Source organism: Vespa velutina, chromosome 7, assembly GCF_912470025.1.
Source record: "Vespa velutina chromosome 7, iVesVel2.1, whole genome shotgun sequence".
Lineage (NCBI taxonomy): Eukaryota > Metazoa > Arthropoda > Insecta > Hymenoptera > Vespidae > Vespa > Vespa velutina.
Window position 1 is genome coordinate 6,422,430 of NC_062194.1, and position 20,149 is coordinate 6,442,578.

Below are 20,149 nucleotides of genomic sequence, written 5' to 3' on the forward strand. Positions count from 1 at the left end.
AAAGAGCCTTTTCCTTTTGATACGTCGTTCGTTCATGCTCGTGGACAGTCACCAGTGTCGATCGATAAGCTCGTTACGGTTTTGCAACATGACTCTCGACGTTACTCTTTGCTCTCCTTTCCTTCGCCGGAAGTCCCAACAGAGTGAAAAAAAAAAAAAAGAAAAAGAAAAAAGAAAAAAGAAAATCGTTAATTTCAGACAGACCAGCTAACGAAACTAATTAATTACCTTGGGCTCGCACGAGCTCGTTCGTTTCCTTCCTCTCATCCTTTTTCTTTTCTATTCTCTTCTTTTTCTTCTTCTTCCTCTTCTTCCGCCTCTTTTTTCTTTTCTTCCCTTTTTTTCTTTTTTTTTTTTTTATTTCTTAAAGCGCAGTCATTCTCCTTCTCCTGAATTTCAATGCCTTTGAGAGAAAGAAAGAAAAAGAAAGAAAGAAAGAGAGAGAGAGAGAGAGAGAGAGAGAGAAAGAGAGAGACAGCTCATCGATCATCTCGAAAAAACTCTCCGTCTCGTCCGCCCTCCCCCTTCCCGGATAGTACAACGAGTTCTTTTCTTCTGTTCGCGATTAACGAGCTCGTCCTCGAGTGCCGGGGAGACGATCGAGGAAGAGTCGGCTTTTTGAGTCTCACGAGTTTTTCAACATTACGAATTTCTACGTAAGTATGTATGTACGTATGTATGTATGTATGTATGTATGTATGTATGTATGTATGTATGTATGTACGTACGTACGATAGTCGATATCTGGAATTTGTGCGGTCTAACCTTAAACGGAACATCAAACGATTCTGGCTATTTCGTGGTGGCTTTGCTAACGAGTGCCCTAATTTCTCAAATGACGTCATGCATGCAATGAAACCTTTGAGAATTCAACGATACGATTACTATTTTCCTATTAGTATCTTACTGGTTGAATGTATTTTATTTATCGATTAAAAGATTTCTAAGATATTTACCTTCTATTTCTAAAAATATAGCAATAAAATGTTAATATATGTATTTTCTTCTGTATATTTTAATACGTAAAACGATAAAGATTTATAGATCTTTATATATCAATATCTATTCTTTTCTTTTTCATTTATTTTTGTTCTTTTAATCTCATAGATCGACATAGCAAAAATAGTTTTTCTTAATTCGTAAAATACAATAATAGCAAAAATTTCGATATAGACAGATAATACAGTTTGATAGAGTCCTCTTCTTCGTTGTCTTTGTCAAATCAATTTTCCGTAAAGCGGATACGAAGAGACGAATAACAAAAACGTGCTACAAACCGAGCACATCGTTGTAGCTAACTGTACCACCCACGGTTTTATCCACAAAGCCATCGCAATTAAGCGGATGGCACGTACATCAGACTGGATCTACGAGATTTATCCCTCGATAATACGAGCTGTCCGACAAACTTTTTCCTTTACCAAAAGGAAATTCATTTGAAGTCATTCGCAGAGCGAAAAGGTACGAAAAGTTCCTTCTATCATCGAAACGAGTCAAACTTAATTTCAAAAAACGCTGTCTGATATAGGATCATAGATAATTCGACTTTGTTCATTCTTTTTACATTAATTTCATTCCCTCGAAATGTTTGTACTAATTATCACTTCACTTGGTGGCCCTAAATGCGTCGACCTTATGATATAACTTAGTAATGTAAGATAAATATCAACATCCCTTTATATTCCATGGTTTAAACATTTAATAACCCTTTAATATTATCACTTGGTATTTCCATTGTTTCCAGCTAATTGAGAGATATTAAGTTCTAACGCCAAATTTGTCGCTTTTATGTCATTCGCAAGATATGTTAGAAAATATTCATATCTATACGATTTAAATAGTCATAAACTCAATATATTTCATTGGCGACCTTGAAAATTGAAAGGCGAAAGGATAGTCATATGAATCTCTAATTAATCGGAAGATTCCAAAAGATACGCATAATGTACTTTAATATGCAAAAGCTCGGTTATCCGCACAAGTCGTAAGTAATAAAGATAAATTAAATTCTTGATCATTGATGACGAGCAAAGAAGAAGAAACATATGAGAGGAAAGAACGAGAAAGATAGATTATCATGACATTACTAACTTATATGATTTATCGAGCGACCTATGAATCATCAGTATAACTCCTCCAGATACTTACATTCGTCGACATCGTTATCTTTCATGGATCCAACGCAATGCGTTGGATCTGTTTCTTTTTTTTTTTGTTCTTTTCTTTTCTTTCTTTCCTTTTTTGTTTCCTCCCCTTTTATTTTCTACCAGCTATCGTAAACGCGATCGACGGGCATCCAACTGTGAGAACGGTCGGTCTCGTTACCTTTTCTTCCTTGGCTTCGAACGATTATATGCCAGTTTCCTTGCGACATCGTTGCGACATATCCTGTTTTTTGCGTTGGCCAATACTTACGCTACTCGGTGTTCGATCTTCGTTGAAAGTAAAAGGGCAAAGGTCAAAAGTTCTGGCATTTATATAGCACTTCTATATCTTCGCACTTCACGATATTATTTATAAAGTTCATTCTATACCCGGCCCTTCGAACCTTTTTCACTTTTTCCTTTCTCCTTGCTTCTGTTTTTTCTTTTTCCATTCCTCGTTTCTCCCAAACTTCCTGTTTCTCCATTCTTTTCTCACATTTGATAGCGATTTTTTCTTTCTCTTTCCTCCCCCATAAGTCCATTTCTATGGACATCCCAGAGTGAGTGCATTTCCTCGTAACTATTTCCATTTAATAGCTTAGACAAGTTGCGATATCTCCCTCCTCCCTGCTGCCATCCACGCCTGTCGCACCTTCCATTCCGTCTCGTCAGAATCGTTGAGAAATCTCAAGGAGACCTAGTCGTCATTGGAAGAACGATGCTGTTCAAAATGACGAAATCCAAAGGACTTTTCTCATATGACTTATGTTCGACTTGAAGGATGAGCGCTCGATGTGATTTTAACGAGCGTTGCTCTCTTCGTGCGGAAGGAAGTTTAGATTATGATCGTTGGTTCTACGACTAACGTTTTTTTTTTCTTTTTCTTTTTCTTTTTCTTTTTCTTTTTCTATTTTTATTTCATACACATAGACAAACGAATATGTTCACATTGCGATACACGCGCACGTATACGCATACGTACGATCTCATCGAAACAACCAAACGAAGTGAAAAAGATGAAATGTCTCGTGCAAGGAACTTTCTTGAAAAATTTCCTCACGTCCTGATCGTACAACTACGAAAATATCCAACTCTGTTCCTTATCGCGAAACTGCGAAAAGTGAAAAATATGTTTGCAAAAATAACGTCGGTGAAAAATTGAAGGATTCGAACTCGTGGAACTTTTGAAATGAGTTACGTTTACGTGTATTAGCCTCTTACGTGGTGAACCTGTGAATAATTTAAAACTCGAAAATGTTCAAAGTCCAAGCAGCTTAGTTTTATCTTGAAAAGCTTCTACACGTGGGTAGAAAAGAAAGTAAAAAAAGAAAGAAAGAAAGAAAGAAAGAAAGAAAGAAAGAAAGAAAGAAAGAAGGAAAGAAAAAAAAAAAGAAACGCTGTTATTATACTACGTAATCTTTTTTTCTCGAAATGCGAGAAAGATTAAAGATGATAAGTACTTTATTATTGAACAATTTTATCGCGTATTCATCTTTAAAAAGAAAAACGAAAGAAAAATGCTTTCTAACGTTTACTTTTATGCGATCGATCGAAACAAAAATGACGTTTACAAATGAAGATGTTCACGCTTATGGGTTTACTTCGACGAAATCAAACGCGTATCTGTCACGCTCAGTGTGTTTGTTCTTCATTACGCTCGACCAACGTGCGTACGTAAGTCGATGAAATACGGATCGGTTAAAAGCCGGCACTAATGCCGGCAGCATGAAAGCAGTTATTTACTATTTCTCCCTCTCATCCTCGTTAGTTTACCCGTTCGCTCGATACAATTTCTTCTTCGTTATCATTCGAAACAAATCGTTTTTGGCTCGGCATTTAAACTGAGTGACTAGACGTTGACCCATTTGCATAATTAAATGAGCAAAGCAAGAGCTATAAAGATAATTCTAAAAATGCGTTGTTGCCTGTGGAAAGACGACATTAACGTTAATTTATAGTCAACCTTTGGTCATACATTGTATCGTCCACTATGGAAAATTAGACTATATATATGAAAAGATAATACTCTAGTATTCCGTAAGCACGTCGTATGAATACATAATTTGATATTCGAAATAATTGTTAAAAAGGTTTGTCGAAAGGTTACAAAGTTTACACGGAACACACATTAACGACGTTAAAACCGAACAATCTATTGACATTATTTCCATCTATTGCTTTCTCAGAATTTTCTTCAATCAATCTTTTCGCTATTACGATAGATAAAGATCGAAGAGTCTCGGATCTCCTCGTAAAACACACGTAGAGTCATCGGCCTCTCGTAGCCTTGACACGCTGCACTCGAGGTTACCGACGAAGAGTGGATGTTCATTCGTCTCGTTGAGCATGTGAGAGTGACTAGTGAATGAGAAAGAGAGAGAAAGAGAGGTTTATATATATATATATATATATATATATATATATATATATATACACATAGATAGATAGATAGATAGATAGAGTGAGAAGGCTAAAGTATAGAGAGTGAGAAAGCTAAAGTGGAAAGAAAAGGGGACATAAGAAGTAGTCATGGACGGACCGTGTAGCTGGCCGGACGAGATAACTCTATACTTCTTTCTTGCTTTCTCTTTCTTTCTTTCTTTCTTTCTTTTTCTCTCTCTCTCTCTCTCTCTTTCTCTCACTCTCTCTCTCTCTTTCTCTTTCTCTTTCTCTCTCTCTCTCTTTCTTTTTCGTTCACGTCTATGTGCAACCTCAATAAAACGCACACACGTTTGTTCGTGTATGTACTTTCTGGAATGCACTTGCTACTAGCAAGTTGCATCTTCACAGTTTGCTCGACTACACTACACTGCAATCGACTCTTGTAAACGATCTTGCGTAACGGTTCAAACGATACGACTTAAAGGCAAGGTTTCGAATCAAGAGAGAAAGAGAAAGAGAAGGAGAGAGAGAAAGAGAGAAAGAGAGAGAGAGAAAGCAAGGAACTCCTCCGTAAATTGAACATAAATTCCGTGAACTCTCTACCCTGAACTCGAACTCCTCTATCAACTGCTTGTACAGCATACAACTCTAACGAGTCTCACGTTAAATTTCCACCTTATTATCGATTTTAAGCGTCTTCCTAATTATGTATTCCGCTAATTAGACGAAATAGCTTGACGTAACTTCGAAATTGGATTTTAGATATAATGATCGTACAATGTACGAGATAGTACGTAGGTAATTAATGTGGAGTAGAATTTTTATTGAAACATTTTGCAAGAGAAAGAGAGATTTCTTTTCGTGGATAAATAGAATGTACTGTGGACTCACTTCAGGAGGTGACGAGTATGGTTGTTTACGCGATATAGACAATCCTTTTGCGTATACATATGTAGGTACGTGCTTACCAGTTTCACGAATTGCATCCTCGCGATTGCAATCGCGCTCTTTTCTCTAGACGATCTTGCGCAATCGCAGAGGGCACGCGACTTGAACGTTACGAATGTAGTAGGTAAGAGTTATAAGAGTTACGAGTACTTTCTCTCGATACTGACCGGCCATTTGTAACAGCAAGAGAAATAAAAAGAGAAATAAAAAGAGAAAGAGAAAGAGAAAGAGAAAGAGAGCAAAATAAAGAGAAAGAGAAAATAAACTACTTCAACCGTCTATCTTCGAAGATAACGAAAAATCAACGAACCGTAATCATGTGTTCGAACGATTTCGAGTAAATCTCTCTTTCTCAGTTCGGATTTCGGATTCGATCGTTCGTTTCCCGAACTCTCTCGCCATTCTTTTTATTTCTTTTCTTCTTTTTCTTCTTTTTTCGCATAAATGATGATTACATCAGCCGTGTGAATTGCCTTCTCGCTTTCACGATTTCTGGCGAGATCTTCTTCTTTCCATATTCTTTTCTCTCTTAACTCTCTTCACTCTCTTTTTTTTTTTTTTTTTTTTTTTTTTTTTAATACTTTAACCGATCACCACGTTTGAGAGTAATAATCATTAAATTCGGTTGCGTAAAATGCGCGAGAGAGAAACGCGAAAGAGACAGAAAGAGAAGTAGATAGATAGAGATAGAGAGAGAGAGAGAGAGAGAGAGAGAGGGAGAGAATAGAAACGCGATCGGAGATGAGTGAGTTGCATTAATAGCCAAAACTTTTTGGAAAGTTTATCGTTTCGACGATACTATATCATTTTGAAAATCTCTTTCGAATAACTTTCTACGTGAAAAATTATTGATTTAACGCGTTGATTTGCATCGAATGATCGACACGATGTATAAGATGATATAGATACTTAAATTTTTACAAGCAATTAATCTACCTAAATAATTGCAAGGAATCGTCTCGTTTTATCTAATATCTCATCATTAATTACTGTTCTTACACGGTTTAATGTTTCTACCTCAGAATTCGATCGATTCTCTAGTTGAACACAGTGCTCCACCTTTTGCGCTTCACGCACGACGCGTCCCTAATCGCCATTGTAGGTAATTGAATTCTCATCGCGGTCGAATTAACGATTTAATTACAATGCCTGATCCATCGAGAGTCAGGGTCATTTATGGAAGGCACTAGGCACGACAGATGTGGTACTCGACGAGAGAGGGAAAGAGAGAGAGAGAGAGAGAGAGAACGAAAGAGAGAAAGAGATAGACGAAGTTAGAGAAAGATGATGAATAATCGCGAAAGTAGAGTTCGCGACACAAGAGCGAACGGATGTTTTGAAAAACGAGGTTAAGGGTGAGAGCAACCCTTGAAACGTGTAGGAGAACGTCGGCTTGAATAAAAAGCAAGAAGGAAAGAAGTTGAATACGAGCGAGATAGGGCTCTCGTAAAAATCTCTCTCTCTCTCTCTCTCTCTTTTTTTTCTCTTTCTCTTTCTTATTCTTTTTTCTTTTTATTTTATTTTTCCGTTCAATAGTCCTGATAGATTGAGGAAAAGAATAAGAAAAGGGTCCGACCGGGCAATTAGCGGTTTAGCATACAATAGAGTTGTGTGCAATTGACTCGCGTTCGAATCAACAGCCGTTTGCTTCGCGGCTGTCGGTAATTAGTAGTTAAAGCGGATAGAACTCGATATTGAACGCTATCACTGCTCCGGTTGAGCATTCCGATTTTCTCGTCTCTTTCTCTCTCTCTCTCTCTCTCTCTCTCTCTCTCTCTCTCAATCGAATTTCTCTAATGTACGGGATCCATGGTAAAAGCGGATCATAAGCATAATGCTAACCAGACATTTGATAATGAAACGGATATGATCGAATTATGTTAAAATCTCCGTGGAACATTCCCATCTATACGGATGTTTCCAAATGATCATCTTCTCGTATCATTTCACGTCTCATTCCTATTGACTTAGAATGTTTAATAAGACAGACCAGGAAATAAATAGATACGCATCCTTGAAAAAGAAAAATGTTAAATAGCTTGTTCTTGTCTGACATTGTTGATTCGATGACGTAGCGTTTTTACATAAAAAATTCTTTTAATACTACTTTTTCTTTTCTGTTTTTTTTTCTTTTCTTTTCTTTTCTTTTTTTTTCTTTTTTTTTTTTTTTCTCCATCGACGCACGAATATGACGAACTACTACCTACGATTGTGAAAAATAAATAAGAGAGAAAAAAAAAGAACGGCATTTAAAAATTATATTTATTTGATGTAATACTCGATTAAGAGATAACGATCAATATTTAAGGTCCAATCTTTAAAGTCATCGATCCAAGGACATAACTTTTCGAAACTTATTCAATATAAATTACGATCATTTTAATGGAATAAATATAAAAGTAAATAAAAATGGAATGATACGTGGAAAAAAAACGATTTTTTATTTCTTTGAATCGACGAGCGAAAGAAAAAAGAAAAAAGAGAAACAAACGGAAGATTAATGAGATAATCTTCGAGGTTAGTCAGGCGAGTGCTAATTTGGAAGGTTTAAATTTAGAAACTGAATCTTCTTGAAGGTTTAACGCTTCTCTATGTGAAAGGAAAACGATGAGTCAGGAGGATGCGAATACAATGAAAGTAAAAGTTTCCTGGCTCGTTAGGAAGCATCGAGGTAGTTTGAAAAATATAGCTTGGTTGCTCGCTCGAGGTGAAACACCTTATTTACGAATAAATCTAGAATTCTCGAGACGTGGTGTAACAAATTTCTGCAAACTTTATGAGAGCGATAAAGGATTAGTTTCCTGTAGAAACGAAAGGCTGAATTTAATATCGAGCATGAGAAAAATAATAAACCGTCTACGGTACACCGATATTTTTTTTTCTTATATTACTTTTTTTCCTGATCTTTCTTTACTTTTACCTTCCTTTCCTTTTAACATCTCTAAAAATAAAATATATGACAGATATGTATGTATACATATCCCGTTCGAAATTTTATCGCCGTTGACTCACCAAGCTCGCAACTTCTCGCGTTTCCTAACAACAATGTAGAAAAGAGATGGTTCGCAAGACATGGGGTAAGTCCTGAAAAATATTGAGAGGGCCGCGGGGCAAATCGATTTCTGAAAATACATATGCGAATCTATTCCAACGTCCCATTGCGAAGAGCGAACGTCTTTCGAGCGTTGAGAAGAGGGAATAGCCTCGAGCAAAAGAAGGAAAAGACGTAGGAGAAGAAGAAGAAGAAGAAGAAGAAGAAGAAAAAAAGATGAAAAAAAAAAAAGAGAGGGATAGGAATTGAAAAAGGCAATGTACCTATATGCATATGTACCTACATACTTATGTACATGTAGGTACGAATAACGACAAGGGCTCGCAAGGATGATTGATCGGATCCCCGATAAGTTTCGTAGGACGAAAATGAAATTTTCGGGTAGCAAGTTTTGCGCGGCTGAGTCTACTCAAGTGGAAGGACATTGCGACTTTTCGTGAAATCACGATGGAAGATGTAAATCGAATCGCACAGCATGATACTTTTCACTCATCGTTGTTCTCCTTTCTTTCCTCTTTTGCATATCACCAAAGAAATTCGAAATAACAAAACTCTCGCTTACGTATATACATATTCTATATGACGATCTATTCATCTTCATGAAATGAATGTAGAAATTAAAAACGATTTTCCTTTATATTATTAATATATATACATATATATATATATATATATATATATATATATATTAAATATTTTATCGTGAAACTGACGTATATATTTGTCGAGAAATTTAATAACACCTTTGCGTATCTACCGTACTAAACACAAAGAACTTTTAATAATGCTAACGAAAAAGACGGGGGATAAGAGAAGGGAAGGGAAGATTTAATATCGCACGACTGACGATAATTCGAAGAAAAAGCCGGAACAAATCCGTGATCGTCGTAAAGTGCGAACGCTTTCGTATGAGAATCGCGCGTTCACGGAATTCCGCTTGTGAATATCAGAGAACCACGTCGACTACGTGAGAGCAGAGAACAGACAGACATACAGATAGATAGAAAGAGAGAGAGAGAGAGAGAGAGAGAGAGAGAGAAAGAGAGAGAGAGAGAGAGAAGGAGAAAAAAAGCAAAGAAGGGAAGAAAGAAAACTTCCGAATACCCTAGCGACGGAATTTCCGAACCGGGAAGCCTGCAATTCCACCGTGTCGGCAACACGCTTATTCCTCTTTGTCGAACTAACTGGAATTGCAACATTCGCGATTGGCAGGCGTCCATCGAGAGAGCTAGTCGTTCGACTCATCGATAGATCGGACGATCTCGAAACGGTTTCGAACGGATCGACGACAACGATTACGAGCGATGCACGCACGCATCATCGTCTATCTAACTGTACGGAGAAGAGAGAAGAGAGATTTGCCTCGTTCCTCGACGAATGCCTCGTTTGCCAATCGCTATACGTGTTAGCTTATATCGAGCACAAGGTACTATTCGCACTCGAACGGACGATCTACGAGAAACGAAGTCGTTGAACGCAATATTGCTTGCGAACAAGAATGAGAGAGAAAGAGAGAGAGAGAGAAAAAGAAAGAGTTGCTCTTTGAGAGATTTCTTGAAGAAGACGTAAAAGCGATAAACTTTCTCTGCGAACCTTTTAGCTTTATGGAAACCTTTAAATGCTTCTATATAAAATTTGATAACGATATTTTGTCGTATAATATCATGGAGGATGGAATTAAATTTTGACTTTTGTATTTAGTAAGTAAAAAAAAATTTGTAGGAAGACAATTCTATGCAGTATCTGCATCGCAAGAATCGTTCGATTATCTAATCGATCGATTGAAAAATAGAAAGGGAGAAGCTAAGAGAAAAGAGTCAAGAGGTTAAAAATCAATCGAAGAGAATAGAAGAAGATAAGAGAAAAGTCTAGGATCGTCTTTGTGCTTGATAATTCGTGCGAACACCCTAGATACTTGCACCTCGTTTCACACAAGAAAGAGACCCTTACCTGAAGCTTGGTGATAGTCGAAATCGGTGCTTACGAAGAGTCACTTAAGCTTCTTCGATTTTTTTTTAAAGTGTCGTCATTGTCATCGCGATGACGCGAAACACACTAAGAATCTGAGTCTTATAAACTCGTAGCACAAAAGTGCCTGTTAAATTGTTCGTATCTTTTTAAAGGAACGGCGATATATGGATATCTCTAACGTACATACGAATATATTCCCTGTTAAAAATAAATTCTACTTAATATTCTTTTATCCCGAGATTTATGAAAAATTATCTTTAATGCAGGTATTCGCGTATATAATTTTTGTCGTTAAAAAATTCCAACGGGACCTGGACTGACAAAAAAATTTCAATATTAAGTTAGCATGTACCTATATTCGTTCTATGCTGACGTTTAAATGGATTCACGTTTTAAACTAAGCCGTCGTAGAATAATAAAGAGACATTTATTGAGATAATGAAATGATGTAAAAGCTTATTGAATATATATATATATATATATATATATATATATATATATATATAAATTCTTGGATTATCCTTGATGAGAATATTATGAAACTAATTACTATAAAATACTTTCAACGAAATGGTTTTTCACTAAATTCTACTTTGAATTATCTCTATCTCTCTTCTTGTTCTCACTGTTTCTCTTTCGTGGAGAAACAAGCAGAAACTTTACTGTCATCGTGTCGAATTTCCATCGCGGTGTTCGCTTTACGCGCGCAAAGATGTTATATACGACGAATGAATGAAGTTGCGACTAAGATGGAGAAGATGAAGAGAGACGGGAAACACAAAGAGAAGGAAAAGGAAAAGCAGGGAGAAAGAGAGAGAGAGAGAGAGAGAGAAGACAGAGAGACAGGAAGAGAGGTAAAGACGCAGAAGGAGAGAGAGAGAGAGAGAGAGAGAGAGAGAGAGAGAGAGAGAGCAAGAGAGGAAGAGGTTTCAAGTTTTGCCACAAGAAACATCCCTAAAGTGCTTGGAGTCGACGAAGTGGAATCGATTTCTCGATAGACGTGCGCACTGATTCACAGAGACGACGGCGAGTACAACGAACAAGGAGGAGGAAAAGGAGGAGGAGGAGGAGGAGAAGGTGATGGAAGTGGATGAGAAGGAGAAAGAGGATGAGGAGAAGGTGGTGGAAGTGAATGAAGAGGAGGAAGAGAAAGACGACGACGGCGGTGGCGGCGACGGCGGAGATGAGAACATTACCGCGTCTTAATCATTGCAAGCTATAATGAAATTCAGTAGAATTTCACCACTTCAACAAGATAGATACTCATATTACAGCGAGCCGTCTGCGATATCTCGATGATCGAAACGATTGTACTCATCCTATTCTCTTTAGAACATAAATGAGAGAGAAAAAGCGTATATATAAAAATATTTATATATAGGCGCGTATATTCGCACTATAAACATACGTGTGAGCGCGCATACACTCTCATAAGCATGATAACGCATAACTCTACGTATGTATGATTTATGTATATTTAATAAGAATCGATTAATTCGATAATTTTATTTGGCGCGAGAAACGTAATAAAACAAACTACCATCGTCGAAAGCCTAATTAGTCGCGCATTCGTATAATTTTAATTGGATTTATATATAATTACGTATTTTGCTCTCCTCGTCTACCTTTTCCTCTCTCTCTCTCTCTCTCTCTCTCTCTCTCTCTCTCTCTGTCATTCTATCTCTATCTCTGTTTCCTTTCCTTCTCAATCCCAACTACCATCGTCGAGGATCAGAGAGACCGAAAAATTGCATATCGCATATCCACGAAATGTTGCAAGTTCGTTATGAATCGTTAATGATGGCTCTTGTAAGTGGTGCCTGGATCGGATTACTTTTAGACTATTATATTCTCTCTCTCTCTCTCTCTCTCTCTCTCTCTCTCTCTTTTCCTATAATCGTTAAATCGATTTGAATTTAATGTCGGTTTCATTTACCGAAATGTATTTTTACCATTCTGTTAAATTATTTTCTATTCGATTTATATATATATATATATTTACATAGATATATATTATTCAATATGAGAGCACAATTGCGAACATAATTTACATTTACTCAAACGAATTAAAAACTTTCTTTGAAAACACCATCGATCCTTAATCCCTCCCCCCTCCCCCCCGGAAATATTTACCCTTTTTTTTCTTTTTCGTTCTTTCTCCCTTCTGTTTTACTTTTTTTTTTTCTTTCTTTCTTTTTTTTTCCTGCCAAGCACGCGTGCATGTAATTTTCCGTGAGCCGCATTTTCCCGCATGCGGAGCACACAAATCGTGCACGTACCACGAACAGTTCTCGTGGCTGTCGCCATAAATCGAGAGGCAATTTGTCCGAACCGGTCACGCTCTTCCGTCCCCCGTGTCTCGTAATCGTTCCTGGCCAAGTTTCATTTATGCCGGAGATCCACTTAAATTTCGCACGATCGTAACTTCTCACATTTAACGCGAGTGCGCAAACGCATCGAAATCTTTTTCGAGAGAGAGAGGGAGAGAGAGAGAGAAAGAGAAAGAGAGCAAGAGAAAGAGAAAGAGAGAGATTATTACACTCCATGGTGTAACTTGCGATTCACTCTTTTCTTTTACCCCGTCAAGTACGAAAATTTTTATCGCTTCTATTTATTACGACGGAAGGAACGATAATGTACGTAGGCTCTCCTGGGATTAGAACAGACAAGCTCGTAACTTTGTTACGCAATATCTGTAAAAAGGGGCTAAAAGAGTTAATTAGAATAATTCCTCATGATAGGATCATCAATGTTCTTGAAGAATTATTACGGATTTGTTTTTCTTAATTATTTTCTTTTTCCTTTTTTTTTTTTTTTTTTTTTTTTTTTTTTTTTTTTTTTTTTTTGAAAGAAATATTCTTATTATTTTCCAATAATACGATCTTTAAAAACCTATTTAATAGAGACAAATTCCCGTGTCTTTCTATGTTTACAATAACGCACGAGTATTATTAACGCTAGCCTCTTTCTTTATATCTACGATTTATGCTTTATAGTCGGCATTTGCATAACTTGCCCGTTGGGTATCCTTGTTCCCGCTCGCGGATTTTAAAGCTCTTTCCGGCACTCGTCGGTTTTTGAACGTGAAGAGATTGTCATGGGTATTCATTCTCTCGATACCTCTCCCTTTTCTTTCTCTATCTTCTTCTCTTTATTCTTTTTTTCTATCTCTCTCTCTCTCTCTCTCTCTCTCTCTCATTCTCCTCGCGTTGTCCTTTTTATATCCTCTCGTATAAATATTTCTCACGAGAAAAAGCCGAACGTTATATTACGTACTTATTTATTCCTTTTCCGTGCAAATCCACGTTGATATTTTGATTGCTTTGTACTTACAAGTTGATGCAAGTAAAACGAAAGGAACTTTCCACGTTGGACAAGTGAGCATGCCACTAGAGTTTCCGCGTTTCGTAAAGGTAAGAAAACTACTTTTTAATTAGACTTTCTTCGTGATTGTCGTCGGAGTCCACACAGATGAACGGCGCACGCTTCCGTACACACGCTAAGTGTGACAAATATCTTAATCGCGAGATTCTCTTAACAAGTGGCAACGATAAGTATCTTATGACCATTCGAGATTAAGAAATCACGCGAACCATGTACTCGTTATATTGATAATAATTACAACGTAAGTTACTAATATAAGAATTTTCAGTTTCACTGCTATTACTTTCTTCGTTTAGTAATGGAAGAAGAAGAGAAAGGAGCAAGTTCGAAAGGTGGAACTTCCTGCGAGTCGAGTTGAATCAAGTAAGTATCCTCTATCGATCGTCGTGTTCCAAAAGATAACGGTTACAAAGCCTTGTAACCCTTTAACTTCATTTTCATGAGTTTAAAACGAGCTTTGAAAAGAGATCCCTATCGTGCATAATGACCGGCAGCGAAGTACGCATTTAATAATTAACGATGCATCCACGTCGAGATAGAGTAAAGAAGAAACGAAAATCCATGTCGGCCAGCAAACAATACCTCTCATTATCGAGATGCTTAAATTAACTCTAACGAGTTTCAAATAGCAACAGCAGCAACAAAAGCAACAGCAACAGTATTCGTGATTTTCAAAATGATAATTTAATAACCGGTCTCGAATGGTCCAGCGATGTCGGAATAATGGAAGGTAAAGAAAATAAAAAACGATTCGCGATCGGCTTTACTCTTAAAATAAACGGAATACCAACGTATATTTTACGTTAAAGGTAAATATCGAAATGTTTGTTTCGAAATTAGGTTAGATGTTTCTGTTATTTCACCAAAGAAAATATTATATTTTTGCAATGGAATTCGTTGGAGTTTTACGTAAGATAGTTCAGTTACTAAATAGTCAAAAATTTATAACGGATATTAAGAAAATTCATAGTCCTTATCAGAAAAAGTAATCTTGAATGAGTACATATGGTCGATTTTAAATTCGAGTTTATGGATTGTTAACAGTTTTCACTGATTAAACCTCGGTGCTATTAATGTCGCGATCACCGTGATTTTATTTTATAGGAAAGAGTGGATTAGAAAAATCTGTGCACGGACGATTGCCATGTCCACTTTTGGAATGCGAAAACAAGCGGATTGCAATAAAACTTTGCTAGGTGTAACCACGCATGAGAGCAACATTTTAAAACATATGAGTATAACTATACATATACACATACATGCGCATACATGTATATATATATATATATATATATATATGTGCATGTATGTATGTATATATAATACTCGAGTAAATTCGTAATAATAAAATTCATGGAAATATAATCTCACGGCTTGGATCGTTCGTTACGTTGCTACGCTCGATGCGGAACGAGAATTTCGATGCAACCGAGCCGTTGTAAAATTTTATTGCGCGTATGATCGTATGTGATAGAGTGAGAGAGAGAGAGAGAGAGAGAGAAAGAAAAATAGAGGGGAAAATAGGAGTGAGGGTTCAAAACCGACGTATATACGCGCCTTCGTTGCGACGTCCCCAACGGCCACGTGTTTCCCAATTTCCATTAACCGTAACACTCTCCAGTAACGTCGCTTGTCCGAGCCTTTCCGGATCGTGCCGACGGAGACACTGTTTCCGTCGCTTTCACCCCTTCTCACGATCACCCTTCACATTGACAATACACTCACGACATTCCATTATATATGTATACTCGATGAACTTCTAATGAGAGTAAAGAGAGAGAGAGAGAGAGAGAGAGAGAGAGAGAGAGAGAGAGAGAGAGAGAGAAGGAGAGAAAGAGGGAACAATGAGAAAAAGAGAGAATCGATCGATCGATCGATCGGATAACTCTCGTTATACGTACATCGATCGATCTCTCGTAGACGTCGGCCATGTGCCAGAACGTCGACGAGTTTTTATCGAAGCGTGATAAAAGGGACACCCCCACCACTTCATCTCATTTTCTTCTTTTTTCTTCCGTTAACCATCGACTTCGACTTATATACATGCATACTTGACGAGTACATATATACGAGCTCAATGAGAGACATAAAACTGACGTGGTAAGGAGCGAAAGAGATAGAGAAAAAGAAAAAAAGAGAAAGATAGATGGTTCGATCGATCTCGGACTGCGAGCCGACTGGCCAATGCTCACTCTCTCTCTCTCTCTCTCTCTCTCTCTCTCTCTCTCTCTCTCTCTTTCTCTTTTTTCAATGTCCACGATAAATCTCGAAAAATCTCGCTTCGAGCCCTTTTCACCTCTTGACCGTGGACCGTGGAAGAGTAATATCGAAGAATCGTACGAACGACAAATTACCTGTGCCTTCTTTTCCTTCTTATCACGCTTCATTCGTTCTTGATTCTCTATATACACTCGAAAGTGAAAAAGATTGTGCACGACTCACGTAATTCTTTTTCTTCCTTCTTTTTTTATTTCTGTTCGAAAGACGTTGTGACTTTATCCTTAAAAAGAAAGCTTTTTGTTTTTAAGCTTCTTCTTCTTTTTTCTTTTTCTTCTTCTACTTTTTTCTACTTTACTCTTCCTCAATTTTTTCTAAAGATAATACGCGGTATTCTAGATAATGAGACTCTTCTTTGTCCCTCTTTCTCTCTCTTTCTCTCTCTCATAGTTTTGTCAGTTACATTATTTCAAATTGCTATCTCAACGAATAAATCGTCTTTTCTCTCTGCGTACCAACGATATATGTACATTCATACGTAATAAATCGCTTGAGAGATATTCTAATTAGCGAGAAATAACCTTTCTCCGAAAAGGTAAAGGGAAACATAAACCAACGATAAACTACGATCGATGAGACTCGAAACGACGGTGAAGCAGCTTGTTTACGTGCGATATGCCATCGAGGCGTGTAACAGGTACGCGTAATATTAATGAGACGGATGGACATTTTGAGTGCGACGAGAACCGTGGCACGTGCTCAAAGTGGATGACAGCGAATGCCATTAGTGCTTGCGGATATAACGATAAACGTTGACTAAAATCACTCGACTAACGTGACGCATGTTACTACTTTATCTCTATCTCTATCACTCTCTCTCCTCTCTCTCTCTCTCTCTCTCTCTCTCTCTATTTATCTATTTATCTATCTATCTCACTCGAAAGAGAAGTATAGCGTCTGTGGAAGAGCACGTAAACGTTGCCGTTGCAAATCTACTTTAATGTTCGACTAGTCACCCTCGAGCGATCCTCAACCGACGTATTTTATTCCTTCGTACGACATCTCTCAGGTTTTCAGTCGTAACGCGTCGCTTTAACTTTCACCGTTCAAGTGCAACCATATAGGTTAGCTATATCTTGGAAGAAAAAGAGATAGAGGAAGAAAGAAATGTATGTACATAGATATGTGTGTGCACGCGCGTGTATATATATATATATATATATATATATATATATATATATATATATATTAATCTTCCGTCGTATCAGTAAGAATCAAAACTCAAAATGAACAGAATGAATTTGAAACGATGAAAAACGCTTTCGGCGGAGAAAATCGGACGAGATCGGTCTTCCCTTTTTTTTTCGCCATTGTTCGCGAAGATCGACCTCTCGATGCACTCCCAGAAACTACGTAACTTTCACCGTTCGAACACGCCAAGGTGTGGAGGATCATGACCTTTTGACCCTGTCACCTTGTTATTCCACCGCTGCTATGAATATAGTCAATGAGAATAGTATCTACGTTGAAACTATTTCAATTTAGATTATTATCTTTTCGATATTTTTCTCTTGTTAAAGTTTCTTACGAACGCCAAGTTTATCATTTATATCCAACTATAATGATCAACTTATATGGTTATTCGGGAATATACCAACATTAATTGTAATACTGCGAAATGACTAGAACAGTTAATCTTGTCTAACGTCAATAGATTGTCTCATTTAATTGTAAGTTTTATCTATTTTAATGAGAAACATATAAATCTTATATCCGGATTGTTTTCATTCTATCATCTATAATCGTCATGAGCGAACGTTCGAAGACGATTGCAACAACTTTCACCATTCAAGTGCACAAGGATCGATAGGTCGTGAGATCTAGAAGCAAAGTCGTTTACCTCTTGGTCGTAATCAACTCAGACACCTATTGCGAATATAAGAAGCGGCTGTTTCTTAGTTTTGCGTATGGAATACACATCTTTCAATTCAACGCTTGTAGAGACGGTGAAAGGCCAAAGAGGCCTTCCCTACCTTCGCGAATATCTCGATTGCTTTTTATCCGTGGAGGATCGAGATTAAAGCCGTGCACACACGAGACAATAGTTTCGCGAGTGTATTACGCAGTTTTACTTATCTTGTGCATTAACTAAATGAAAAAAAAAAAAAAGAAAACAACAGAAGAAAGAAAGAAAGAAAAGAGAGAGAGAGAGAGAGAGAGAGAGAAAGAGATTTTTGGCGAACGATTCTTTCAACTTCTTTCCCAAGTTTTATCGAGCTAGGCGTCTAAAGATCGTACGAAGTACGCACGACGTTTGTTAATAAAGCGATTGTTACGTTAATGTACGACGAAAGAAAAAGAAAGGAAATAGAGAAATCATCTTCGGAATAGTAATTGATATTTATTGTGTCCTTACGATCATCAATGCAATCGATTTGATCATACATTTAAGTATAAAATACATTTCAGGTAGACGTGTTCGAAATATCTCTCGTTGTGCAACTTTCTGCGCTCGGAGATACGAGAGGAACCGAGGGTTCCTATTAATTGAGGAAAAACTCGTTCGGAGAAATGGTCGCAGGCCGTACGACAATTTCGATACCCCTTTTACCACGTCCCACTAAATATGGAAGAGCCGAATAGTGGTGATGCTGGTGACGGTGGTGCTGGTGGATGATGGTGGTGGTGGTAGTAGTAGTAAGGGATGGGAGATCCATGGTGTAGGATTTTTTTCGCGTCGCGTAACTTTATTGTACAATCGATTGCGTAAGGGTCCTCTCTCGTAAAAAGCGACCTGCACGCTTAACGATCAAACGTGGCCACAAATACGCACTTTTACATACGACGATCAACGGTGAATACCATCCGCATGGATTTTAATCGTTAGTTTATTGATATAAAAAAACAAATAAAAAAAAGAAAAATAAATAAATAAATCGACAAAACGAAGAAGAAAAGAAAGAGAAAGATAATCGCGTGCATTTCGTTCCTTTTTTTTTCTCTCTTTCTTTTCTTTTTCTTCTTTTTGTTTCTTTCTTTCTTTCTTTTTTTTTTTTCTCTCTCTAGATTCGGCAAACAAGCAACAAAGTTTCCTTCGGAGGGAACATTAAAAGATTATCATCGTGATGAATCATCTCGTTTGTTGTTACCCAGCAATGAGGTCGCACAATTTCCACATCGTCGTCGTCATCTTCATCGTATTCGTTGTCGTCCTCATCCTCAATTTTGACAGAGAACGAGTGTATATAATTTTAATCTAATGGTTGGGAAAAATCGCGACCCTTTAAACGAAGGAAAATTTTGGATGGATTGGCTTTAGAGGAACGAACAATTGGACAATGTTATGGTAGGAGCAATCAAAGGCGATAGAGGAAGAAGAGAAAGAAGAAGGGAAAGAAGAAGAAGAAAGAGGATCGCGACTAGAAAGATTTTTGATGAGATGCGATATATCGATGACGACGACGATGATGATGATGATGATAATCATGATGATGATAATAGCGATGGCATAATAGTAGTGATACTGGTAGTGTTGTAGTGGTGATGGTAGTGATGGTGGTGGTGGTGGTGGTGGTGGTGGTGGTGATGGTGATGGTGATGGTGATGGAGAGATAGTGGTGGTAGTACGAAAGTTAAACTTTGTGAAGTAGAAGGAAGAAGACAAAATCATGGAGAGACAAGAAGGGCGGGGATCAAGCTGAAGAAAGGCGAGAGAGCTATAAAAGAGGCACCGCTCTCGACGATGGGCATCAAACACCTCGACATGAAGGTACGTACAAGAGACGGATTCGTGCGTGAGCTCGATTTTTCGTTTCTCTTTCTTTCTCTCTCCCTCTCTCTCTCTCTCTCTATCTCACACACACATACACTCTCTATCTCTTTCTTTCTTTCTCTCGTTCTTTATCTTTTTCTTTTATTTACTCTTGCTCTTATTCGGCGATCATTACTCACTCTCTTTCTATCTAAATTCTCTCTACTTTTCTCTTCTATTCTCATTCTATCCCTCATCGGTTCTTCTCGAGACAGCAAGGATGATGATGAAGAGAGAGAA

The 20,149-nt window shown here is 37.5% G+C and overlaps 2 protein-coding genes across 3 annotated transcripts in view; both read left to right on the forward strand.

Moving 5' to 3' along the window:
- Positions 1 to 634: 634 nt before the first annotated feature.
- The window catches only part of LOC124950719 (Down syndrome cell adhesion molecule-like protein Dscam2), a 122,409-nt gene continuing 102,894 nt past the window's right edge, over positions 635 to 20,149 (forward strand). The window contains exons 1-3 of one of the 2 annotated variants that reach the window (XM_047497877.1): positions 17,717 to 18,488; positions 18,568 to 18,980; positions 19,165 to 19,867. The gene's annotated coding sequence lies outside the window, so the exon portion shown is untranslated. Of the gene's footprint in view, positions 657 to 17,716; positions 18,489 to 18,567; positions 18,981 to 19,164; positions 19,868 to 20,149 lie in introns of those variants that run through there. The other variant, XM_047497879.1, reaches the window with a different exon arrangement.
- LOC124950619 (glycine-rich RNA-binding protein 7-like) overlaps positions 18,725 to 20,149 on the forward strand; it is a 3,044-nt gene continuing 1,619 nt past the window's right edge. Inside the window, exon 1 of the mRNA XM_047497578.1 lies at positions 18,725 to 18,767. Within this exon, the coding sequence (XP_047353534.1) occupies positions 18,725 to 18,767 (43 nt within the window). The remainder of the gene's footprint in view (positions 18,768 to 20,149) is intronic.